General features: G+C 41.9%; 1 protein-coding gene and 1 long non-coding RNA gene across 2 annotated transcripts; both read right to left on the bottom strand.

The window, feature by feature from the left end:
• Positions 1-1,744: 1,744 nt before the first annotated feature.
• LOC138946851 (uncharacterized) lies at positions 1,745-15,715 on the bottom strand. Its single transcript, XR_011449437.1, has 3 exons — positions 15,497-15,715; positions 14,578-14,652; positions 1,745-6,853 (listed from the first exon to the last, which is right to left on the bottom strand). It is a non-coding gene; the product is annotated as an uncharacterized lncRNA (long non-coding RNA).
• A 497-nt stretch (positions 15,716-16,212) lies between these two features.
• Positions 16,213-26,799, bottom strand: LOC138946852 (uncharacterized). The gene is made up of 6 exons (XM_070318256.1): positions 26,415-26,799; positions 21,943-22,043; positions 21,070-21,129; positions 20,368-20,416; positions 18,929-19,003; positions 16,213-16,491 (listed from the first exon to the last, which is right to left on the bottom strand). The coding sequence occupies exons 1-6, from the start codon at positions 26,542-26,544 to the stop codon at positions 16,397-16,399; spliced, it is 510 nt and encodes a 169-aa protein (XP_070174357.1). The 5' UTR covers positions 26,545-26,799; the 3' UTR covers positions 16,213-16,396.
• Between the last annotated feature and the right edge of the window lie 320 nt (positions 26,800-27,119).

The raw sequence follows: 27,119 nt of genomic DNA on the forward strand, positions 1-27,119 counted from the left end.
ACATTGACCATTGGCCCATTCTCATCTCTCCTGTCGTCCAAGCAACTCGATGCTTGGCGTCAATGTCCCTATTACCCTCGTTAAATAAAGAATTGTCATTGTCACTGTCCTCTTCCTTCCACTCCGAACAACAGATCGCATCATGTATTCTTTAAAGGGAGACTATTGACTAATATGAAGTATCTGGGGAATCCACTGTACCTTAATCTAGACGCACACGACACAATTTGCTCGAAAACGCACAAGTATGGTACTTAATTAAGTCAAAGTGAGTGACTGAGCGAGCTTCAAAGCGCTGCTTCTCATGGTGATATAGACAAAACGTAGTCCAGAGGTTCTGCCTGGCGGCTAGACAGGCTGTGCCCTTTAAGACGCGTCGGCCTAATAACAATCGTCATGTACAAAAACAAGAAAAGTAGTGTAAGTTACCCAACCCGAGGCTCACGAAGAGTCCTTTTTATATTTAGTCAAGTTTTGACTAAATATTTTAACATCGAGGGGGAATCGAAACGAGGGTCGTGGTGTATGTGCGTGTGTGTGTGTGTGTGTGTGTGTGTGTGTGTGTGTGTACCTTTTTTCCACTGCATTTGGTTGCCTAAGAGCCGCTTAGGCAGCAATCCACACGTGGATGGCGGCTTAGGCACGTGGATGGTGTCCTATGAATGTGGAATGGTTGCCTCACTCTTTTTGTGGATGGCTTTCTTATTGTGGAAGGCTGCCTCACTCTTTTTATGGATGGCTGCCTTAATGTGGAAGGCTGCTTGATGTGGAATGGCTTCTTAAAGTGAAATGTGGATGGTTGCTTTTTTGTGGAAAGGTTGCCTTACCGAGATTAGAAATAGAAAAGATGTGTGGTCAATAAATAACTATGTGTGGTTAATGCATAACTCGCCTCCCAACTCTTTTCACGTTTTTGTTTTGTTTTGTTTGTTTATCCAAAGCGGGGTTGATGTTCACGTCATATTATATTTTTGTACAGTAATAAGCAGAAGGGGGGGGGGGGGGGGGAGTGAGAGAGAGAGAGAGAGAGAGACAGAGAGAGAGAGACAGAGAGAGAGACAGAGAGGGGCAGACAGACATAAAGACAGACAGACAGTGAGAGGGAGTGTGAGAGAGAGACAGAGAGAGAGAGAGACAGACAGACAGAGAGAGAGAGACAGACAGACAGACAGTGAGAGGGAGTGTGAGAGAGAGAGAGACAGGGAGACAGAGCGAGAGAGAGAGCGAGACTGTCACACGTTATTTGGATATTAATAAACTTTAATCTTGAAACAATTATAAATGAAAACGAAACAAAATCAATATCATGATTAAACACACATTTGTTTCAAAGAAGAAAAAAAGCATCCAACAACAAAAACAAAACCTTCATATCGAGGTTCAGTCTAGTATAAACCAATTAATGGAAAGAAGAACAACAACAACAAAAAAGTTTTCATACTTGAAACAAACTTGAAGAATTAGTATGGGCTGATGTGAAAAGGTCAGAAGCTATCACAAACAGTTTTGTTTTCCTAAGCCGAAAAACGAAATTAATGAACCGTTTATATACATGCACTCTCATATGACTGGACATTGTTTTGATTAAGTCTTAGAGCAAATGATATGCTTTCCTCAATGTATCCTTTATAATATTTTTTCTTTTGAATTTAAAAACAAACTATGAAGTGACTATCAAGTATAATACTCAATAAATATTCTGAAGAAGTAACCAACTGTTCAGAATTTTTGCTTGGCTCAAAAAGCAAAGGCCCACTTTCGATTTGTGCGCAACTTTTATTTGACAAAAACCGCGTCACAAACGTGATTACATAGGGAACTTGGCATTGCAAGAAATAGTGCCTCACGAAAATCTGTATTAATTTGTTTTTACCTACTACTAACTGTTACTGTTACGCTTAAAAATCGTAAATTTAAAAATAAATGTGGTTGATATTCATCATACCGACTGAACTTGTTTATAATGCAAATGCTGCTTGTTTCTTTTAGCACTGTGGCAGGTGTCTGCAGTGAAAAATCAATGAAGTCATGATCATCACTGTAAGCAATATGGAGATGCCCCTGTGAACTAAAAGAGAGACAGCCCTGCAGGTTCCCCAAGGCCAACTCTGGGGGGAAACGGTTTGCAGAGAGAGAAAAGGAACAAACACATTAACAAACACATTATCTATCTGAGGGGAGAAAAAAATGGGAAAATGACACTTGTTGTAAATACCACCACCTTGTTTCTTATATTCTGAGCCATCTGGAGAATGATTTGTGCTAATCATTAAAAAAAAAAGTGAAAGAATCCATCTTTTTATTGTTTTAATATGTTGACTGCATGTTTTATCATTAGAAACAGTAGACTGATTTCTATGCAATGCTTGTTTCCTGCTGTGGTTTATTGTGCGTGTGCATTTTAAGTACAGCGACAAATGCCTGCGTGGGCAGAACTGCAAAGTCAAAGACAGAGACGCTGCTCCATAACCTTCATGTACTCGCTCTGTCAATGACTTAATGGTACTGCGGCGTTCGTCCCCTACAGTGTTTTATTTATTATCTTCTTTAAAAAAAAAAATACAATTCCTTTTGTTGACTAACTTGAAATTTAATTGTTGTAAGATCTTTGCCACACCATTATGTTCACAGCAATTTGTTTCTTGTTGCTTTTGACAACACTGTGATGCAACTGTAACCAAAAAACATTTAAAAAAACATATCTCTAAAACTCATATCTACATTAATATGAAGCACTTTCTTTCAAACATGTGTCATGGTACATGTTGTCCTATATAGGTGCTGTTTTCAATCCAAAAGTCATTTAACAACAAATGCCCCCCCCCCCCCCCCCCCCCCCCCCCAGGGCTTCTCCGGGAGGGGAGATAGTAGATATAAGCTGAGGACAGAAATGACAGATTTCAATGAACTTCTATGTGTCCCCACCACAAAAATGAAAATGACTTGTCTAAGGCACACTAATTTACAGTTTTGTATTTATGAACAACTATACGTTCACACACAAACTACTTACTTGCTGTAACAATACTTAAATGAAATATGTAGACTGAAGAAATTTGAAAATAAAATCTGACTACCGGTATGTGTGTAATCCTTCAAAAAAACATTACTCAATGTTGGACACAAATTAAACACAGTTCTTTGGTGTCACAAGATTAGCAATTTCTGGTACCTGTTAAGACTGACCAAACCAAACATTATCATTATTCAACACATGAATGAGGCCTCAAGCTCAAGGCAACTGACCTGGACATTTCAAACAATGTGGCTAACTGAGAAAAAAATTTAAATTGTATAATATAATTAACATAATAAATCAGTTGACAACTATCTAACTTCTAAGCACATGTTGTTTGGGGAAAGTTAACGATTACAGTATATTTTCAAAAAAAAGGGAACAATAGCAAAAACAATTGAACTGATAACCTGAACACAGCACTGGTGGGTAATCTTTCTTCTTCTTTAAAGCCTTAAAGCTTGCAAATTGCATGTTCATTTTCTCACATGCATTGTGAAATCAAAACCACATGCTCCTGAATTTGGAATTTTCTTTATACTTCGCAAGGTCTTTTGCTTTCTGGCTTCAGCCCTTGATAATTTCTTCTTACAACCAATGCAATTCATCAATGTTTGAACTTCCTTTGTGTGCATGTCTATGCAGATTATTGTATCAAATTCGAGTGAGGTAATTCAGATAAAGTAATGCTTATTTTGAGGAGGAAAAAATAACCCTCCTGTCATTCGAAACATTGTGTAAGTAAATACATTTTGTCTCTGTTATAGCAAACTGTCTTTGGTTCTTGCGTAACACCACATAATGCCAGGGAACAAGCCATCTCCAAAAGACTATAAAGATACCCTCTATTCACCTTTTGTTGCAATCCCTGGAAAGCAGGAATCTCAACTCACACATCTTCAACATGAAAATCACACACACACACACACACACAAAACCATACACACACACACACACACTATATGCAAGCTATATCAAACTTCTGATAAAAATGTGACGGTCCTGTTCAGTTCAGTCCACGTTTGCTTAACGCCCAGTAAACGTAAGATCATGATGGAAGGACATAATTGCTTGTTCAAGATGTGTGTCGGTTCATTATCTTCTAACAAAAAAGAAAAAGAAAAACTTACATTGGTTGTTTGTACAACATGGTAAGCATGCATTTTGCAAGCATGTCAGGTCAGAATGACCTAAAATGACGTTCTGTCACACGTTTAAATAGGCGATATTATTATTATTATCAGGGTAGCTCAACAACAAAGTCTTCTCAGGATGTGCCCTCACTGTAACTAAAAACAAAACAAAACAAAACAAAGAAAAAAACATAGAAGAAAAGTTGCCAGCCGGCCTTACAACCAATAAAATTAGGACATGCTAGGGACATTGTAACTCAACACTAATTCAGCATGCTCAAGTTGCAAAAAAATGCACACACAAAACAAAAACACAATAACAATCATATAACAGTGTACAGCACATTCATCAGAAACGTTTAAATGGAAGGCAGGCAACACAGGTAATAATCCTTGAACACATAGATCTTCCGTGATAAACTGTACACTGTACATGGACATACCAGTCAAGCAAGAGATACTTGGAGAATGCATGTTTTTTTCCCATGAAATGTCATGTCATCATATCTGACACCTTGGTCTTGAGAGCCGGCAGCTCCATAAAGACAGTTCACATGACATTGATGCAAGAAATAATTTCTACCAAGTAAGACACAATGGCATGTAACTATCAAACACTGTGAGAAGTCACCTCCAGGTGTTCAAGTGGTTGATGCCAAAATATGAACAATTTTGACAAATACTATTTCCATAACAGTGGCCAACATGCATTAGAGGTCGTCAGGGAGAGAGAGGAAGGGCCGAGGATGGCACCGAGACGACCATGGCTGACCGTTTCTGAGGGGAGTGAAATGAAGTTATTTTTTTCTGATCTCTGTTCTTATTTTTGTGCAGAGTTGATTTTCTGAATAGTTTAATAACAAATCAACAAAGTTTGGACCTGCTGATTTTACAGTATCTACAATCATTTTCTTTGTGACAATGCCTTGTTTTGTTTTGCCAAACTGAATGACTCTGGCGCAACAGAGTGACAATCTCTGAGCATCATCTCCTGAAAAAACGAGTTCTCTTCCAAACTTCAAGGCTTTCAGACCGACTTCGGTTGTTCCTTGATGGTCGGAATGTAATGATCCAACAGCGACACTTTTCTCTTCAAGAGATGCCAAAGGAAGGTACTCATTGTCAAAGCTCTCGTCTGACATAATCTGATCATCACATGAAACTTCTGATGCCGAGTCCTCGGATTCAGATGATGCTCGTTCATCAAACTTGCGAATGATTTGCCTAAACTTGGCAGTGATACGTTGGCCAGTGTTGACGTCATAATGACGATCTGCTGTGTTCAGATGGTGGTTCATGTGCAGAGCCATCTCTTCTTGTTCTCTTCTGTCCAAACCTTTCTTCCTTGACATTGTTACCAATGTTTTTCTCAACAACGTGCAAGTGATTTGTCCCAGATCCACATCTCTGTTCTTGCCGTATTCATCCCATGCTTCCTGCAAGTACTCCTGGATATTTCTGACAGAACTACGCTTTCCAGAACTTCGACAAAATATTTGATCTGTTTCTGGGGAGAATAAGGGTCTGCATTTTGCTAGAAACTCGGCAACGAGATGATGTTCCTCTGGAGACAAAAAGACGCCAGCACCTCCTGAAGCTCTGAAAGTTTTCCCTTCATCCACTAAAATCACAAACCCCTCCCCTTCCTCTTCTGCTTCTTCAAAATGCTTCACAGTGATGTCAGCATATACTCCTGTTCTTTTACCATTCTCAGCAGCGATTTTAAGAAGCAAATGTTTGGCAACTTTTTCTGCAACATCCTTTTTTGGTCGTTTCTTGAATTTCTCCATGTATGTCTGTGCTAGATCGGCATCAACATAGTTGCAAAGATCCGGCCAAGAAAGCAATCTTTTGCGATCTGCAAGTTTCCTCTTCTGATTCTGTTCTTGTGTCAACTTTACAACCGTGTGGATGCATCCTTTCAAGTTTGCTTTGATGATGTTGAGTGTAGCTTGACTCAAAGCTGATGGATAGCAGGCTTCAACAAACCTCAAAAAGTGGCTGAGCGCATGCAAGTAATTTCGAACAGTTCCCCATGTTCGAGTTTCGGCCAGTTTTGTGATGACCGAATTAGACTTGCCAATGTTTACCAGTTCACTTAGTTCACTCACCTGGAAATCCTTCTCTCCTAAAGAGACCGTCAAAACAGTTTTTATCATATTTGCCACTTTTTTGTTCTGCTCAAGCCTTTCTTTTTTTTTGTGTGCTGACAAATACTCCGGAATGTAATTTCCCCCTTCAATCGAGGTAAACCAGTTAAAAAATTCTTGAGAAAGTGTGTCACAATTGACAAGATCTTTGCCACTACGTTTCTGCGGAACACCTTTTGGCAACTGATTTGCCCGATACTTTCTGGCAGTGTTTGTAGCCTGATGTAATGTGAAGCCATGCGCTTTTCCCTGGAGATGTTTATCCAGCCTATCCCCCACCCATGTACAATCTTTTTCTTGGCACTTCCACATAAACTTTTGTCTTTGAATGTCTTTTCTTTTCTCACCAAGATTGTATTCCTGCTCAGGGATGTCTTTGTGAACTTGTCTCATATGTTTCTTGATGTTCTGGGTGGCACCTTTGCACCCATCAACAGGACAAACAAATTTCTTTCTTTTTCTCTTGCTGTCTTCTTTCACTGGTCTGTTGCGACAGGAACTCTTCCTTTTCTGCTCCGTCCTTTTTTGGGAAAACGATGCTGATGATGTCAAATCTGAAAAATAATAACAACAAGAATTAAAATTGTGGAGACGATACAGCTTAAAGGGGCCAGCAAGCGGTTTTACAAACCTTCTCGTATCGAAGTATGACATGTTCTGATTCTGCACATGTTCTGTCTGATTCCTTATATCCCAAAAAGTCTTCCACTCAAACTTTAGCCCTGTAAAGCAAGTAGTTAGGCTGTAACGAGAAAAAATATAATACGACACTAGGCTATAATGAGAAAAAACAATACCACACAACACTTCCGCTACAGCTGAAAGTTGTTGCTTTTCAGTGCCTTTTAGGGTGGTAGTTGAATCTTTCTAAATACAGTCTGACTAAAAGGTGTTTTACCCCTTTGTTGTATAGTTTTGCAAATATGTGTGTTTTGTTGTTGCATACTTTGCAAATACGCAGCGAAACTACTCGTTACGACGTCAGCCTGACGACAATGAGTCGTATTATGTTTTCTTTGACTACAGCCAAACCGCTGGTTTTACAGGTCTAAAAGTTGAGTGGAAAACACTTTGTGACAAAAGTAATAAGATAGGCCATATCAAATTTTGATATGAGGATGTGTCAAAATCCGCTTGCAGGACACTTTAAAATGTTTCATTGGCTATTTCTAGTATGATGTTCAACTTCTTCTTTTGTCCTGTGTTTACCCCATCTTTGAGGGACTTGTGTTGGTTTGAGTAACTGCCAGGGTAAAGCAAGAACAAGAGGCTAAATCTTTTTGTTTAACTTTGTAATGGGTCATAATTGCGCTTGTACCCGACCATGTGCATTACATGCATAATTACAAGTTTGCATAAAAGATTCCACTCAATCAATCAATCAATATGAAGCTTATATAGCGCGTATTCCGTGGGTACAGTTCTAAGCGCTTGTCGAAGAGTTGTCAACACAGGACTAACAAAGAAACTAACATCTACAGACGAACACGAACCCTATCACACACTAGCAAATCCCGATAAACATACAACAAACAACTGTTTAACAACAATGTACACATCAATAGCTAGGTCCAAACAAAATAATATTAAACACAAAGAAAACACCTCTCACAGAGCACAGCACAAGAATGTCTTTTGGGGCACAAAACATCACGTCGAACATGAAAGTCGCAGCCAGCTACGGGAAGAACTGAGTCTTCAACCTACTCTTGAACGCGTCAAGCGGCAGGGAGTTCCAGACGGAGGGGCCCGCGGAGGGGAATGCACGCTGACCAGCAGATGCGAGTTTCGAGCGAGGGATGTGAAGGCGGAGTGGGTCAGCAGCAGAACGAAGGGGACGGTCGGAGGGCTGGGTGTACAGGTCCAGGGAGGATTGAAGGTACTCGGGAGCAGAGTCGTTGAGACACTTGTAGACCAGAGTGGACAGTTTGTAGGAGATTCGGGTGTTGACAGGGAGCCAGTGCAAAGAGCGAAGTAGGGGGGTGATGTGGTCTCGCTTTGTCTTCCTCAACGTCAGCCTGGCAGCAGCGTTCTGGACTCGTTGTAGGCCATGAATGGATGAGGCGGGGAGGCCAGCCAGAAGGGAGTTGCAGTAGTCCAGACGACTGAAGATGAGGGAGACAACCAGCTTGACACAGGCGTCGTGGGTGAGGTAGCGACGGATGGAGGCGATGCGTCGTAGGTGGAAAAAGCAGGTCTTGATGATGAAGGAGATGTGTGTCTGCATGGAGAGAGTGGAGTCGAGAATGACGCCAAGGCTCTTGACAGCAGGGGAGAATGGAACAGTCGCGTCATCCAGCTGGAGGTCGGTCACAGTGAGGGAAGCAATCTTCTGTCGTGTTCCAACGAGAAGGGCCTCCGTCTTCTCACTGTTCAGCTTCAACTTGTTCTCAGTCATCCAGTTCTTGATGCCAGTGAAACAACTGGAGATGGATCCCAGGAGATGGTCAACGTCCTCCGGCTTGGCGCTGTTCTGGAGCTGCGTGTCATCGGCAAAGGAGTTGTAGTTCAAGCCGTGGCGTTCGATGACCAGGGAGAGGGGTTGGGTGTACAGGTTGTGGGACGCCGAAGACTGAGAAGAGAACGAATCAGTGGTGACAGTCTGAGAGCGGTTCTGGAGGTAGTTCCGGAACCAAGAGAGGGCGGAGTCGTGAATGCCGAGCGTGGAACTGAGGCGATCGACGAGTAGCTGGTGGTCGATCGTGTCGAAGGCCGCGGAAAGGTCCAGCAGCACAAGGGCAGAGACGAGACCGCTATCTGTTGCGTTCAGGAGGTCCGTGGTGATTCGCAGGAGCGCCGTCTCGGTGCTGTGGTGAGGGCGGTACGCTGACTGGTACACTGGCATCAGCGAGTTCCGAGACAGGTGGGCGCTCAACTGCTCCAGGATGATACGCTCCAGAAGCTTGGAGAGAAAGGGCAGGTCTGAGGTTGGACACAGGACGGTAGTTCTTCAACTCGTTGACGACAAGGCCGGGCTTCTTGATGAGTGGGCGGACAACGGCAGACTTGAAGCAGTCGGGAACGACGCCTGTGGCCAGGGAGATGTTGATGATATCTGTTATAGACGGCAGGAGCTTGTCCAGACACTTGGTGAAGAGGAAGCCTGGCAGGGGGTCTAGCTCGCAGGTCTTGATGGCCGTCTTGGTGATGAGTCGCTTGACGTGGTTTTGAGTGACAGGCTGAAAGCACGTGAGAGAGGAGCCTGAGAAGGAGCGGGAGGGTGGGGACGGGACGAAGGGCTGCTGATCGAGTGTTCTCCGAAGCTTGTCAATCTTGTCCATGAAGAACTCCGGGATATCTTGCGGTGGGTGAGCAGTGGGTAAGGGGGCAGCGGGGGAGGAGCCCAGGAGAGAGGACATGATGGAGAACAGCTCCCTGGATGATGAGGCGTTGGCGATGCGGTCGTGGAAGTACTCGACCTTGGCAGCAGTGATGGCTTGCGTGACTCGCTCTATAGGTCCAATTAGACCCACTCTATAGGTCCAATTAGACTGAATTCAGACACAAACAGAACAGAGAATATCCTCATGTATTCTTAAAGCTCCGTTTTTCCACAAATCCTCCTGTTTTTGACAGCTCTGTGAAGCAAATTGGAGTTGCTGTTTTTTGTTTACTGATAATCTTCAAACATTCACCTATCATCCAATGAAAACCCAACATTGGTGAGCAGAGAAATCTTCCAAACAAAAAAAGCTTTCAAACAAAACTTTTCTTCCACCTCTTATTCGTTTTGCAAATAGCACTTTAAAAAAAATGTTCCAGCTCGATAAAAGGCCAAGTGGTCCTAAATTCAAGTTTGATGGAGAAAAAAAACAAACGAGTTTCTGTGCAATTAATAAAGTGCAAGAACAAGAACTCAGGCAACACCATGAACACTATTCCAGATTGAAAGCTGTCCCTTAAAGCGACTGACCCTGCCAGCCTTTTCAAACTTTTTTTGACGAGTTCAGCCTCCAAAATAATATGGAGTATGAACTTTACCCTAACTAAGACACACCTAAAAAAATTTACTCAGATACGCCCCGTAACTAAGGTAAACAGCCAGACAAAGTTGACAGTTACTGCCCGCAATCTCAAATGCTTGAATCGCCCTTCTTTGTTCTTAATATATTACGCTAACCGTCAAAACACCTAGATCTGCCTATTTTTGGTATTTCTTTTGCACATAGGTGTTATTTGACCTCCTGAGTCTGATTTTATCATTTTGGGGCCGGTTTGAGACAGTTTTGTGGTGGGTATTGGGCCTTTAAAAGTAACAAAGTTTATTTAGCTCAGGTTTGCTTAACGCCCAGTAAAACACGTAAGATCATCTCAGTGTGTCCCCACGCTGCACACTAAAAAGTCAAAAATAACATTGGAGGTATGTCACTAGCCTCATAGATGAACCATGTTTACAGGCCATAAAATTCGGACACACTGGCAACGTGGAGGGTGACCTCAACTTTTCGAAACCAGGTTTAAAAACCGGTATAAAAGTTATAAATTTGTTTAAAAATAAACAATAGAATCGGGCATAAATTACCAAATACTACCACCTTCATAGAATATTTCCACAATAATGGCACCTAAGTTTGTCTCCCAATTCCCTACAATACAAAATAATACATCAAAAACTTGTCAATATATGGCTCATACAACAGAGAGCAACATTGGTCCAATGGTAGTCATTTGTGACAGGGTAGGGAGTAAAGAGTGTTTCAAAAAAGAAATACAGGTGACTGGACCAAGGAGGCAGAAATCCCCAAAAATAATTTTAAAAAAAACAAATAAAATACCAGCCCACTGGGGCATTCGAGGTGACCCTGAGAACTAAAAGAGAAACGCAACCAACATAATAATGTCTAACACTATTGTAGAGTAAGTAATAAGATGTGTAAGATGTGGTTGCCGTACATAAAAGGTTCAACTTTTAAATCTTTAAATTTGAAATGTGTAAACAACAGAGCCGGTACATATTAGAACTTTGCACAAGCAGAAAATTTATGTCGGTTTTGGTCAATATTTTGGCCAATCCTGACTGACATGCTTTGACTGAGTAGACGCAAAAGTTGAATAGAAAGACGATACGAGTGATCTGCCCCTGGCTACCAGCGAGCAGCGAGATTTTGAGCTCTCCCTTTTTTCATCCAAAAGTTCTTCCTTCGTTCCTATATGATGGACATTCCAGGACTACCAGTTGCCTTAGAGTCAGTTCTGCAGACTCTGGCCATGAAGTGCTCCCTGTCTTCATGGGACGTGCACGGCAAGGGAAAAACAACAACACTCATCTTGAGATGGGACAGTGACTCAGCATCCGCCATTGGGAAACCCGAACCAGTCACTTTTGCACGCTACCGACACAAGTCACCGAGCGAACTCAGGCGAGACACGCAGCGTGCGGCGACAAGACAACATCAGGTCAAAGGTCAGTCACACGACGTAAACATAAACAGTGACAGCATTACAAGTGTGGAACAAAACGCTGAGTCCGGTGTTGTTGACAATGTGTTTGAGACCCCACCCAGTCAGACGGCACAGCGCCCTGATTACAACAACACCGACAATTACACGCAGGAACCGCCTGATTCTGCAATGGATCAAGACCCTGACACAGATAAAACGTTGTGTGACACCAGCGACACGAATTCAGAGAACGAGTTCCTTCAGTATTGGGAAGATCGGCGCGATACTGTAACCCATTATTTGTCTTCACTCAAGCCTAAGGAAAGAGAGGCAGTCTTAGAGTGTGCCGTGACACCTGTTGTGAGAAAAGTTGTCCTTGATCATCGCTATGGACACCACTGTCTGTATGCATTGACTGACCGGATGGTGTTTCAGTATGGACTGAGAGAAGGTGTTGTGGACAACTGGTTTTATTTTACTGAAGAAACTGAAGACACTGATCTACAATACAGCATTATCCTTAGCTGTCTCAGACGATGGTGCGATGTTGACCTGCTTAGGTACGCCGATCAGATAGAAAGAATGAAACAACACATTGAGGCGTGTTGCCACGTCATGCTAGACTGCAGTGGCACACAGTGATGGTGAGCCGACCACGCCTACATAACACGCCTGACGGACACGGACTTCACGTTCCACCAGGAACACTCTTCTTCGTTGACCCAGATCTACACTATTCGCTTTGTTGAACTTTCCCCAACTGTGCCTTCGTGAAATATATATCGAGAAAAAACTCTGTTGACAAACAATCGAACAATCAACAATAACATGGCATACCATGCTATACGACTAACGATACATATGTTATCGTTGTCCTGTCGCGTTTCGTTCTTTTTCATTTTCTTTTCTTTTTTCCTTTTGCTTTTTTTTCTCTTGTCGAAAAGGTTGTAAGCTGAAAGAATTATATAAAAAAAATAAAAAAATAAAAAAAAATAAAAAAATAAAAAAGAAAGACGATACATTCCAGTTCATAAAGTCATAGGCATAGCTCATTAGCTGTCATATTCATTGAGTCCAATCATAAGCAGATTAAAGAAACCAAAGCATGAGGCGAGTTGACGTTTTGTGTCCTCTTTGCTGGCAAAAGGACAAAGGGTATTTAATGCTAATGGTTGTCTGACTGACCTCACCAGTCAAGCCCAAAACCCCATCTCCTTCCATTGCCAGTTGTTGCTGTAAAATCCCAATCACATATATTTGACCCGGTCAATGAACTTTCGGTACCTGCACTAGCTTCAGTTCTCTCACAATCCTTCACTCTCTGCCCAGATGCTTACAATTTTTCTTGGCCTCATATATCATGCAAAGGTTTTGTTGTGTGTGTGTGCCAACAACGAGTCAATAAGGAGGAAAGCAGTTCTTTCAAACTTGTGTGTCTTGATGTAACATGTTGTCATAACCTGTGGATTTATTTTAACAAAGACGGCATTAATCATCTGGTACTCACCAAAGACTGTGGAAGGGGTTACATGGCAATTCAGCGAAAGACAATTAATCACCCCTAAAAAAACTTTCAGGGCAGCGAGAATTCAGCGTGAAATATTCAGAGCAGAAAAATCAATAACAAAAAAACTATGATTTCTGAAGAGGTTACACAGCCAAAATGTAAACTCCCATGTATTTAAGAATGTGCTTTCCTTGCATTTAGGAGTTAACTTCATGTTTAAACATTTCAAGGGGCATTCCAGTGGTTGGAGGGCCTGGGAAGGTACTCTAGAGTGTGTGGTTCTGTCTTCCTGTCATCTATGAGGTACCCAGCTTGTTGGCTGAATTGACGTTTCACGGGTGGAAGGACAAGTTTTGATGTTTTGTTGTTGTTGTTCTGTTTTTTGTGTGTGTGGTTTTTTTTGGTTTTTTTTTGGGGGGGGGGAGTTGAGGGGGGGGGAGGAGAGTGGCACATTATTTGGTTCCCACTGAATACCTAGAATACGCACACACACACACACACCTGTGCTACTAAAGATGTGCTCAAAGGCTGACAAGTGAGAGTTTCATTAAAAAGGGGCTATTCAGGGGGTCAGAAGCACGTCACCGCAGGTAAATTTCATCAATTGCAACAAAATCCTTACCCTTCAATCTCCCTCCTAACAAGAAGCCACCTGGTTCTATGGTTATAGCGCAAAACGTGTCAAGCTCAGTGTAGCAGTTTCTTGAGTTTTTTCCTTCTTTTGTTTTCACAGCATATCTACGCTGGTGCAGTGTCTCCCACCATAGCCTTAAAACCAAAATGATTTCTGACTGACACGAACGAAACGCAATGCCCAGTGGACACAACATGTCGTGATTTTAATCTAGATCTTAACACAGCTGCTAGCCTATGTAACAACTGGAAGTCAGGGGGCATAGCCCCCTGAAGCCGAAGCATTTCTGACAGTGTGGCACTAATTTTTTTACTCTTGTGAACTCTCTCAGAATAAAATGTGAGGAAGGGAATTTTATTTAGGACCCAAAAATTAGTGGTGGTGGTGTTGGGGGGGCATGTTTGCCCCCCACAGATACATAAGGGGGGGGGGGGGGGGGCAGCTGCCCATCCTGCTCCCCCCGGTTCCGAGGCCTATATGGGTACTTTGAAGTCATCTTCTTGGTCCTTAGCTCAGTTGTTCATCAATTGCAGATTGTCTTTAAACAACTTTCAAGTTCTTCAACATCATGTAAAAACAACTTGATAAAAATTATATATATATTTCAAATCATCAATCATGTTTCTGAAATGATCTCAGTTACACTCAGCTTACAGCTGTTTCTGAAATGATCTCAGTTACACTCAGCTTACAGCTGTTTCTGAAATGATCTCAGTTACACTCAGCTTACAGATACTATACACAATGTTTAATACCTTTTGTTTGAAGTCCTCCCTGGCACTGATCACCGTCTCCTTCTGACTCTGAGCAATCCATGTCCCTCTGTGAAACTGTAAACAAGAAATGCGTATGAGCAAAATCTGACTGAATGTTCCATATATATTGTATTCATCAATTGCAACAAAATCCTTACCCTTCAATCTCCCTCCTAACAAGAAGCCACCTGGTTCTATGGTTATAGCGCAAAACGTGTCAAGCTCAGTGTAGCAGTTTCTTGAGTTTTTTTCCTTCTTTTGTTTTCACAGCATATCTACGCTGGTGCAGTGTCTCCCACCATAGCCTTAAAACCAAAATGATTTCTGACTGACACGAACGAAACGCAATGCCCAGTGGACACAACATGTCGTGATTTTAATCTAGATCTTAACACAGCTGCTAGCCTATGTAACAACTGGAAGTCAGGGGGCATAGCCCCCTGAAGCCGAAGCATTTCTGACAGTGTGGCACTAATTTTTTTACTCTTGTGAACTCTCTCAGAATAAAATGTGAGGAAGGGAATTTTATTTAGGACCCAAAAATTAGTGGTGGTGGTGTTGGGGGGGCATGTTTGCCCCCCACAGATACATAAGGGGGGGGGGCAGCTGCCCATCCTGCTCCCCCCGGTTCCGAGGCCTATATGGGTACTTTGAAGTCATCTTCTTGGTCCTTAGCTCAGTTGTTCATCAATTGCAGATTGTCTTTAAACAACTTTCAAGTTCTTCAACATCATGTAAAAACAACTTGATAAAAATTATATATATATTTCAAATCATCAATCATGTTTCTGAAATGATCTCAGTTACACTCAGCTTACAGCTGTTTCTGAAATGATCTCAGTTACACTCAGCTTACAGCTGTTTCTGAAATGATCTCAGTTACACTCAGCTTACAGATACTATACACAATGTTTAATACCTTTTGTTTGAAGTCCTCCCTGGCACTGATCACTGTCTCCTTCTGACTCTGAGCAATCCATGTCCCTCTGTGAAACTGTAAACAAGAAATGCGTATGAGCAAAATCTGACTGAATGTTCCATATATATTGTATTCATCAATTGCAACAAAATCCTTACCCTTCAATCTCCCTCCTAACAAGAAGCCACCTGGTTCTATGGTTATAGCGCAAAACGTGTCAAGCTCAGTGTAGCAGTTTCTTGAGTTTTTTTCCTTCTTTTGTTTTCACAGCATATCTACGCTGGTGCAGTGTCTCCCACCATAGCCTTAAAACCAAAATGATTTCTGACTGACACGAACGAAACGCAATGCCCAGTGGACACAACATGTCGTGATTTTAATCTAGATCTTAACACAGCTGCTAGCCTATGTAACAACTGGAAGTCAGGGGGCATAGCCCCCTGAAGCCGAAGCATTTCTGACAGTGTGGCACTAATTTTTTTACTCTTGTGAACTCTCTCAGAATAAAATGTGAGGAAGGGAATTTTATTTAGGACCCAAAAATTAGTGGTGGTGGTGTTGGGGGGGCATGTTTGCCCCCCACAGATACATAAGGGGGGGGGGGCAGCTGCCCATCCTGCTCCCCCCGGTTCCGAGGCCTATATGGGTACTTTGAAGTCATCTTCTTGGTCCTTAGCTCAGTTGTTCATCAATTGCAGATTGTCTTTAAACAACTTTCAAGTTCTTCAACATCATGTAAAAACAACTTGATAAAAATTATATATATATTTCAAATCATCAATCATGTTTCTGAAATGATCTCAGTTACACTCAGCTTACAGCTGTTTCTGAAATGATCTCAGTTACACTCAGCTTACAGCTGTTTCTGAAATGATCTCAGTTACACTCAGCTTACAGATACTATACACAATGTTTAATACCTTTTGTTTGAAGTCCTCCCTGGCACTGATCACTGTCTCCTTCTGACTCTGAGCAATCCATGTCCCTCTGTGAAACTGTAAACAAGAAATGCGTATGAGCAAAATCTGACTGAATGTTCCATATATATTGTACTAGAGGAATACCCGGCTTCGCCGGGGTGAATCGCGAGACAGAGACAGACAGCGTGGCGGTTCATCACAATCACCTCTGCAGGCGAAGTCCTGTCAAACGGGATTGAGAATTTTAGAGCTTATTTCTTAGCCCTATATTATCTGCTGTGGCTTCTCAAATGCCAGAACATACAGACAGACAAAAGCCGCTAGACCCCATCACAAACAGAACTCTATAATACATAGGTTTTTGCCTACACACACACACAAACACACACACACACAGAGAAGCCGTATATATATATGCATATCTGTATCTATAAATATATAGAGATAGGTGAGAGTGTATTTTTCGCGTGGCTATAAATTGATTCGACCTTTTCACTTTGACAGTAAGAACAACTTACGGGTGCAAGGGAAGCGTTCTGGACAGCGCAGTGACATTCTAAAAATAGTCACTCTCAGAAACGGGAATTTGGGGTGAACGGCGCGACAGAGACAGACAGCGTGGCGGTTCACCACAATCACCTTTGAAAGGCGAAGTCCTGTCAAACGGGATTGAGAATTTTAGAGCTTATTTCTTAGCCCTATATTATCTGCTGTGGCTTCTCACATGCCAGAACATGCAGACAGACAAAAGCCGCTAGACCCCATCACAAACAGAACTCTATAATACATAGGTTTTTGCCTACACACACACACAAACACACACACACACAGAGAAGCCGTATATATATATGCATATCTGTATCTATAAATATATAGAGATAGGTGAGAGTGTATTTTTCGCGTGGCTATAAATTGATTCGACCTTTTCACTTTGACAGTAAGAACAACTTACGGGTGCAAGGGAAGCGTTCTGGACAGCGCAGTGACATTCTAAAAATAAATAGTAACTTACAACTGAACGGGAAAGCCACACGAAGGAAGGGAGATAAACGCCAAACACTGGAGAAGATAAGGAAGAGTTACTTATAATGGTGAAATAAACACAAAAACGAACATGAGTTTAGCGCTGCGCGCTGATAGCACGTGTTGAAATATCTCATCGATGATATTGTGTCCGGGGTGTAGCTGAATACGGTGTCCAAATTTGAAAAAGAACCACCGAGAACTTTGGCGTTGTGATGTGGTGTAGCGGCTATGGTGTGTCGGTATGGGGGCCCGGGTAAGCTGAGGTGGAACCAAAATAGCTGAGGTGGAACCAAAATCGGTTCCGCGCTGCGCGCTGAGAACACGTGTTGAAATATCTCATCGACCAGGTTGTGTCCAGGGTGTACCTGAATATGATCACCAAATTTGAAACAGATCCATCGAGAACCTTGGCCGCGCATCGCGCACAGACACACAGACACACAGACACACAGACACACAGACACACAGACACTAGTCGTATATATATATAGATTCATCAATTGCAACAAAATCCTTACCCTTCAATCTCCCTCCTAACAAGAAGCCACCTGGTTCTATGGTTATAGCGCAAAACGTGTCAAGCTCAGTGTAGCAGTTTCTTGAGTTTTTTTCCTTCTTTTGTTTTCACAGCATATCTACGCTGGTGCAGTGTCTCCCACCATAGCCTTAAAACCAAAATGATTTCTGACTGACACGAACGAAACGCAATGCCCAGTGGACACAACATGTCGTGATTTTAATCTAGATCTTAACACAGCTGCTAGCCTATGTAACAACTGGAAGTCAGGGGGCATAGCCCCCTGAAGCCGAAGCATCAGCGGAACACATCTTACAGCGATGTCCCTTACTAGATGAGGAACGAAAAGAAGTGTGGCCGTCACCAACTCCCTTGCAGACCAAACTATACGGCAGTCGACAGGAGTTGGAGAAAACGACAACATTTATCACCAGTGCTGGACTGATTGTGTAACCTCTGCGAACGCCAAGAAGAAGAAGAAGAAGAAGAAGCCGAAGCATTTCTGACAGTGTGGCACTAATTTTTTTACTCTTGTGAACTCTCTCAGAATAAAATGTGAGGAAGGGAATTTTATTTAGGACCCAAAAATTAGTGGTGGTGGTGTTGGGGGGGCATGTTTGCCCCCCACAGATACATAAGGGGGGGGGGGGGGGCAGCTGCCCATCCTGCTCCCCCCGGTTCCGAGGCCTATATGGGTACTTTGAAGTCATCTTCTTGGTCCTTAGCTCAGTTGTTCATCAATTGCAGATTGTCTTTAAACAACTTTCAAGTTCTTCAACATCATGTAAAAACAACTTGATAAAAATTATATATATATTTCAAATCATCAATCATGTTTCTGAAATGATCTCAGTTACACTCAGCTTACAGCTGTTTCTGAAATGATCTCAGTTACACTCAGCTTACAGCTGTTTCTGAAATGATCTCAGTTACACTCAGCTTACAGATACTATACACAATGTTTAATACCTTTTGTTTGAAGTCCTCCCTGGCACTGATCACTGTCTCCTTCTGACTCTGAGCAATCCATGTCACTTTGTGAAACTGTAAACAAGAAATGCGTATGAGCAAAATCTGACTGAATGTTCCATATATATTGTAACATTTTTTGGTTAATTTTCTTTCAATAAAAACACTTACCATATATATCGCACTTATCGAGGCCCTACTAAAATGAAAGTAGGTGCTAGCTAAGACCAAATTGAACCATGAGATTAAGATCTAAAACAAAAGTTTCAATTTCGTCTAAGCTAGCACCTACTCGCCTTTGAGTAGGGCCTCGATCCACCTTGCATATAACATTTGGCAAATTGGCAGGCTTAGATGGAGAAGTTAGCACATGTGAAGTATGGTTAAAGATGGATTAGTTCGTTTAAGTCTCTCTCGCAGAATCACCCAGGCTTTCAGGGGTGACACAGTCATGGTGTAATTAAGTCAATCTGTAAATTACAGCCACAATTATGCCTGCACTGAGGAGAAATTAATATTTTATCATTTAATTTCAAAGCGCATCTCAAGTCACTGTTCACAGTACTTGCCACTAAGCAGAAAACTGTGACGCGTTGAGCGGCTTTCTTTCTTTCTTTGAGGTTAGCGCACGCTTGGCAGCGAAAAAGCGCGCAAAATTAGAATCAGTCGCACTCGTTGAGATTCAAGGACAAATGTGCTGCGGAAAAATCGTAAGTGGGACTAGGGTCTTCTTGAACTTTTCTCACAGGAAAAGTGTAAAATAAAATGTATAACAAATGAAAACTTCCTTGAACAGGCGCCATTCTGGATGAAAGTCTCAGTTTGTCTTAATTTTAGCATGCCTGTGCCTGCCCAGAAAGCCTGGTTGATGGCTTTGGAGAGATTTTAACTAGCTAAAAATAAACAAACTTATCTATCTTTAAGTGTTTGCCAAAGAATGACAGACAGTTCAACAATATTATTAATATTAATTAAAATACAAGATGGCATGCCACATCAATCATTCAATGGTCTCCCAGTCAGTGAAAACCATTACACACATCACTGGATTTAAAAGATGGAAGTAGGCCAGTATCAGTCTGTGGTATCTGTAGAGAGTTTGTACTCCTGTGTAAATAGTCAGTACCCATTGAAAATATAGTCAGTTGGTTTTCTTTTCCTGAAGGGGATTCCATACATGTTGCAAAAATTGCAATGATAATGCATTTCCCAGTGGCCTCACGCATTTTAGAAGACGTTTTTGTTCTTTGTATTCATCAACATCTTGAAATATTGCAAAACTCTTTCAGCCATTTCAAAAGCCCTGGAGGAAGGTTACACATAATAACAGGTGGTGATGCATTTTTGATGAGGTTCTGCACACAGATCACACAATTTAAGAAAGTCTAGTACGATCCCTGGATAAGATTTAATTAAAGTTACAAAGTATGTTCACTTACCCTTGTAGTCGGAATCCTCTTCATAATCGTCTTGTTTAGGGAAGTCAATCTGAAGCCAAACACATAATACAAGCTTCATGAATCAACGTCTAAATGTCTTTACCTTTTATCTAAAATGTAGACTTGACCTGAGATTTTCATTTTTATAAAAAAGATGGCGTCTTTTGATGACGTATGGATTCGCATCATTTTCTTTTGTGCGTCATAGACTCAGCCTATACTGAAGTCTTGTGATCATGAGACTTGGCGTGAGAGGATTTCGCCACAGTGTCAATGTTTTTTCACATTTTAAAGTAGTTTGAGTGACTTGGGGGTTCCTTTCGTGGTCATGTCCCCAGGAGAATGGTAAACTGGTTCTCATGCAATAACTTACAGTTACATGTGCGTGGGTGGTCAGGGAGCTGAGAAATAGGCCTTGGAAAGAAATAATACAGACAGACACACACATATAGTGACATACCTCCCTTCCCCTCCAAACATAAATTATTAAGTTTCTTTCCGTCAGAAAGACGGAAAAAACAAAAAATGTCAAGCCTTGACCATACATGTGACTGTTGATACTAATACCAAAATGTTATTTCCCTAAACAAAGAACACAATCTATAGGCTCTGATGCCCATTTTCAACATCATTTAAACAAGACAGAGTAACATAGCAAGGACAAACATTGAGTGTAATAAATTTAATACAATCAATACTTACTTGATTCTTAATTTGTTTCAGTGTTACTGGAAATAAAACCCGCAAAATGTAATCCATATCCTGAAAAAGAAAAGAGTCAAATTGAACTCTTGTTAAGGCCAGAATAAAAAATAAAAATAAATTGTTGTCTTCGGTTTCCTGACTGACCCTAGTTTTGACCACCAACACCAAAATTTTCTTGTTGATAAAAAAACAAAAAACTGAACCTCTTTCTTTCTTTTAAACAGGCACACAAACATGTTTGTTTTGTTGCACACAAAACATGATCATGAATAAATTGTCAAAGGGTTCAACCATTAATACAGTAAATTGTAATAGTGCACCGACTCATGTAAAGACATTCTGTACAATAATTTAGTTCATTGTCTTCCTGTAAAGAGACTTACGTACCTCATGAAGGCATTATCACTATCTGGGATATGCGACCGCCAAGAAGCTCTATGCTAAGCAATGTTTTGAAAGAAGGGGTATGCCCACTTCGAAATCGAAAGTAAGCTTAGATCTAGATGCAAGTTATTTCCATTTGAGGTGTGGTGCTTGCATACCCAACTCCTTCAAAAACTGTACCAAAAAACACAAGAAAAACAAGTCTTGCTTCTTAACCAGAAAACAATCCTTCCAAAGATACAACGTCTAAATGTGAAAAAAGGGACATGTAGTCAAGCACACAGTCTTCTTTTTTCTTCTGAGTAGCCAAATGGAACAGATTGATTCTTCTGCCACTTTTAAATGTCTTGACATCAGAAAAGAGTGCGTCAGAGGTGACGCATGCACAGGAATTATTAGGGGTTATAACTGATTTCAGAGAGTCAATGACACACGACAGCCATGAAAAAAAAATGTCATCATATTTTAACAAAGCAATTTAATCACCTGCATTCCAACCACAGGAAACAGGGCAAGAAGTTGATCCATGACACTGTCATTTTGCTCTTCACTTAAAACATGGGCCATCATGGTAGCGTCCAGAGAGCCTGCAAACAAATTTTTTAATATTTTTTTAATGGCAGTAAAAACCTCAAGAAGGCTAATGTTCAGTTTTAATTTAAGGATACCCTTATCCTTAAAGCCCAATACCCACCACAAAACTGTCTCATATCGTCCAAAAAAATATAACATCAGACTCAGGGGGTCAAATAACATCTGTATGCAATTGCAAAAGGAAAACAAAAAATAGGCAGATCTAAGTGTTTGACGGTTAGCGTTATATAGTAACAACAAAGAAGGGTGAATTGTGCATTTGAGACTGCGGTCGTCAATCGTCATCTTCATCTTCGACTGACTGTTTACCATAGTTACGGGGCGTATTTGAGTAAATCCTTTTAAGTGTTTCTTAGTTAGGTTACAGTTCATACTCCATATTAATTTGAAAGCTGAACTCGTTACACATTTTTTTTTAAATGCCGGCGGTGAGAGAAGCCTTAAATCTTTCAGTTACTTAACTGAACACATTTATCAAAGCCCAACCAACTGCACAGAGTCTTCTCAGGACAATGACAAGTATGACCTAACAATTCCGCGCTGGAGACTGTCTGCCTCCAACAGGTCACGCTGTCCGCGCGTCTCGTGCATGTATACAGTGCTCTTGCTCGCTGCACGCAAGGCTGCCTGCACAGAAAGCTTTACTTAGCAGCGCCGATAGCCCGCTTCCCCCCAGCGTTTGCTGGCCGCGATCAGAGCGCCCCGTAGCGATTTATACATTAGGTAACTGCCCTGTTGAGACAAATGTACGCCGTCGGCCGCAAACAAACCTCTTTTCTCCTCCTGAAATTGAAACTTTGTCATAGCACCAAACCGTAACGTAATGCTCGACCACAGGCACCCGTTGACCGCTGGCTTCAGACGCCACTAACCGTCCATCCCCCCCTGCAACGCAACACAAAATATCAGGTGTAGCGTGGCCCTGGCTAAAAATAGGCGTCACGCGCAAGTCCCACCCCAGAAGTCGCAGCCCCGTAGCGATTTATACCTTAGGTAACTGCCGTGTTGAGACAAATGTACGCCGTCGGCCGCAAACAAGCCTCTTTTCTCCTCCTGAAATTGAAATTTTGTAATGGCACCAAACCGTAACGTAATGCAAGTCAGCACTGTGTTCTGCCAGCCTGGCGTTAATATCTTGAGCCCAGGCGTGATAGCGTTGCTCTATTGTGGCCGATAAGCCCAGCAATCCTCTGTAATCGGCGGTTGGCATGAAGAGAGGCAGACTGCCACCAACCACAACTTGCGAATGCCAGCATCGTCAAGGCAACTCCTCAGCATCCATAGTTTTTGAAAACCTGCAATCATTCCCCCCCAAGTTGTAAGATCACAACGTCAGGTCTAGTGCGAAACATCTGTCGTAAGTAGTTGGATCCGGAGCCACAAGGCAAACTCCTCAGCATCCATAGGTTCTGAAAACCTGAAATCATTTCCCCCAAGTTGTAAGATCACAATGTCAGGTCTAATGCGAAACATCTGTCGTAAGTAGTTGGATCCGGCGCCGTTTTTTCCCAACCAATTGCTGGAGGCATAAGCCTCCCCTGCCAACAATGTTAACGTACATTTGGCTATCAAGTTTGAAATCAGGACGCATGCGAGGATCGCATCCCGACTCAATGCATTCCCGCAAACGTCTGCAAATGGAATGACCAAAAACCAATGCTTGTAACATCGTAAAAAACCAACACAGAATTAAAAATGTTCACCAAATCCAAAAATCTTGCACCGCCGCCAACTGCTTTCTCAGTGTAATAGTCATTGTCAGATGTAATTTACTGGTAGATTCCAACATCGAACGCAGAAGAAGAAGAACTGGTAGATTTGTCTCCATTAACTCTACTAGTCATAAGCAACCACACATGGTCTTAGTCTATCATCCATGACTGACCGCCCTGAATGTTCTTACAGCTGCTACTTGGTCTTCTGTCATCAGCACATACACCGGCTGTGACTCCATAGCACACCCACATGCTCTGAGTCTATGACCAACCGCCCTGAAATTTCTTATCGCTAATACCTGGCAGGGCCGGACTACCGGGGGGGTTATGGGGGTTGCGCAACCCCCCCCCTAGCCTAAACATGTACCTTACTTACTTAATTTTTTTTTTTTATTATTGCTTATTTTATGCCGTTTCATGCAAGGAGCGACCATTTTCCTATCTCAGAATATGACCTACCCGTCAGCTTCAGGGGGCTTTGCCCCCTGACCCCCACAACGAGGGAGGGGGGGGGTGGTTCTAGGGTTTCCGCCCCCCCCCCCCCAGCCAAAAAATAAAAATATTGAATGAGGTATGCATTTCTTTATTTTACATTGAGTTTCAATTTTTGGGGTATTAATCAGTGACAAAATCTGCTGCCTGAAACTGGTAATGATCATCCTCAGAATGCACCAGATTGCACCATTTTGCATCCTTTTTTTCAAAATTTTACGGGGGGGCATGCCCCCGGACCCCCCTAGCACGCTAGGCGCTTCGCGCCGTCGGCTCATCGCTTCGCGCCTTCACACCCATATCTTCACAATATACTTTTGGAAAAAAACAGTCATAAAATGAACTGATCCGCCTGGGCCACCACAGGCAACCCCCCCCCCCTCCTCTTCGCCTAGTCCAGCCCTGCCTGGTCTCATGTCATCAGCACACACCCGGCTGTGGCCCCATAGCACACACACATGCTCTGAGTCTATGACCAACCGCCTTGAAATTTCTTATCGCTAATACCTGGTCTCATGTCATCAGCACACACACCCGGCTGTGACTCCATAGCACACACACATGCTCTGAGTCTGAGTCTATGACCAACCGCCCTGAAATTTCTTATCGCTAATACCTGGTCTCATGTCATCAGCACACACCCGGCTGTGGCCCCATAGCACACACACATGCTCCGAGTCTATGACCGACCGCCCTCAACAAAATCAACAACTCAGTCGAGTGACTGAGTCGGCAGCCTCAAAAAGATTTGTTATCTTCCAGCCTCCGACCCCCTTCCTGGACACATTGCACATGCATTGCTGAAATCCAAAGTGATTATTCACTAGACCATCCCTCTCAGCGAACTGGCTAAGTCTTCGCACAAACGAATGACTGTACACCATGATATTTCCACACTTGCAGGATGACCCAGATTCCGCCTATCTAGCCATTGTTTTCGGAACGAAGACCTGGAGTTATGCTCAGCGCTAACTACACTGATCAACCACAGTTTTTCCCACAAAAATTGTGTCAGTCACCCCTAAACCTTACGAGGTATAACTTGACCACATAAAAACATCAAATTCAGTACTTATTCCTTCGAACCAAGTCGAATCTCCCCTTCGATGAAAACTTGTCAGTGTTGTAGCATCCCTTTTGAGAAGTGGCCTTGGCCCTTGATAGCGAATCTATCATGACAAGAAAGGTGGACTAGGCCAGTGGACTCAAAATAAAGTGGGATCGGTCTTGGGACCTGTAACTAAACTCCTCAACTTAAATTTCATATATATTTACATTTACAACAAAACCCGAAATCAGATTTACTGACTGGAAAAAGGATCTAAGTGAACAAATATCAGAATGGGTGACACTGACAAACAAGAAAAATAATTTGCTTTTTGACATGTACAATCAATAAACTTTGAGTTTGACCGTCATTTTCTCAAAACAAGAAAAAGTCAAGTTAGACCAGTTTGCTTCCGTCCCTGAGGTCTTCAAATGTGATTCCATGCAAGACAGCAAAGACTCAAATCAGTCTCATGCCACATTCACAGCCAACTGGCCACAGACAATAGTGCAATGACACAATGTTCACCATTGCTTAACACCCCGTAAATCACATAGGATCATCACAGGGAATGACACAAATAAAAGCAAATACCTCTTAAATATGCAAATAAAAAGGGAAAATAGGTTAAAAAATGTCTGCATAGGGCATGCCGTCATAATGGTAATTTTTTTTACACGCATGGTGTATGGCAAGTTTCACGGTTTTAAGACGTTTGTCTCTGCATCTGACTTTCTGAATTTCTTATGTCCATATCTGTAAGATGTTGCTAGATGTGTTGAGTTCACAGGCAAGCTAGTTCTGTTCTGAATACTATTTTATAAATAAAAGTGGTGATTGTTGATACTGTCTCCTTTTATATATATATATATATATATGCATGTGAATGGTGGTGACAATGTGAAATATGATTTACTCTTGCCACAGCGAGTAACACAGCAAACTAAATTCCATCCCTCACATGCACAAAATAGAATGTTGTGGCTGATCAGTGCCAGAACACATTGAAATGCTTCATTTACAAGTTCACCTTTTAACCGTGGATGCGTGAATGTCATCTGTATTAATACTATTATATAAAAAAGAGATTTTCCAACTGCAAAACTTACGTCTTGTTATGTCACTCTTGTAGTATAGATCATGCCTTTCACACGGTACAGTCCCTGCATGGATTCCTTTGAGGGACGTTCCCATGGACCTGACCATGCTTTGAAGTTCTTCATTTGAAAAAGATGACATCTGGAGTTCTTTTTTCTTTAAATCTGCAGGCTGGTTCAGCTGTTCATGGAAGAAAAACAACAACAATAAAGTAGACAACTAACAAAATACACCAATACATACAAGGACAAAACCCAAGAGCAATCAACAATCACACTATTTTAGTTTTTTTTTAAACTTTTTATCAGCATTTTCCCTTGAGGCAGTATAACCTAATTAAAATTTGTCTTACGGGTTCTTTTTACCTATTGGCGTTCATCTTTGGGGCATGTGTCATAACTTCAATGTTATTATTATTTTTTTTTTTTTTAGAAGGCAGCGTGCTGACACCCTGAGAAAATCCTATGTGATTCGCAGGGCGTAAGCAAACATGCACAAAAGCTGCATATCACATGCAATCATAATTCATATGCACTTTACAAATCCTCTTTTGTCCATCTGGTGTAAGCAACTTAGCAAGTACGCATGGGTATTGCAAGACATTTTACGCAAAGTGGAGGCATGTCTCTCGATCCATAACTTATGTTGAATACATTGTAAAGAGTCAGGACTGTCTCTCTGGAGGGCTTCATAAATCAATCAATTACTCTTTTACC

This window comes from Littorina saxatilis, linkage group LG14 (genome assembly GCF_037325665.1).
Source record: "Littorina saxatilis isolate snail1 linkage group LG14, US_GU_Lsax_2.0, whole genome shotgun sequence".
In the NCBI taxonomy this organism is placed as follows: domain Eukaryota; kingdom Metazoa; phylum Mollusca; class Gastropoda; order Littorinimorpha; family Littorinidae; genus Littorina; species Littorina saxatilis.

Bases quoted from the DNA above. Each gene is read 5' to 3' on its own strand.
- LOC138946852 (XM_070318256.1), bottom strand. From the start codon at position 26,544: ATGTCATCTTTTTCAAATGAAGAACTTCAAAGCATGGTCAGGTCCATG. The intron at 22,044-26,414 runs GTAAGTTTTGCA...ATTTGTTTGCAG, and splicing joins CAAGAGTGACATAACAAGAC to GCTCTCTGGACGCTACCATG. The intron at 20,417-21,069 runs GTAAGTATTGAT...GTTTGGCTTCAG, and splicing joins TGAAACAAATTAAGAATCAA to ATTGACTTCCCTAAACAAGA.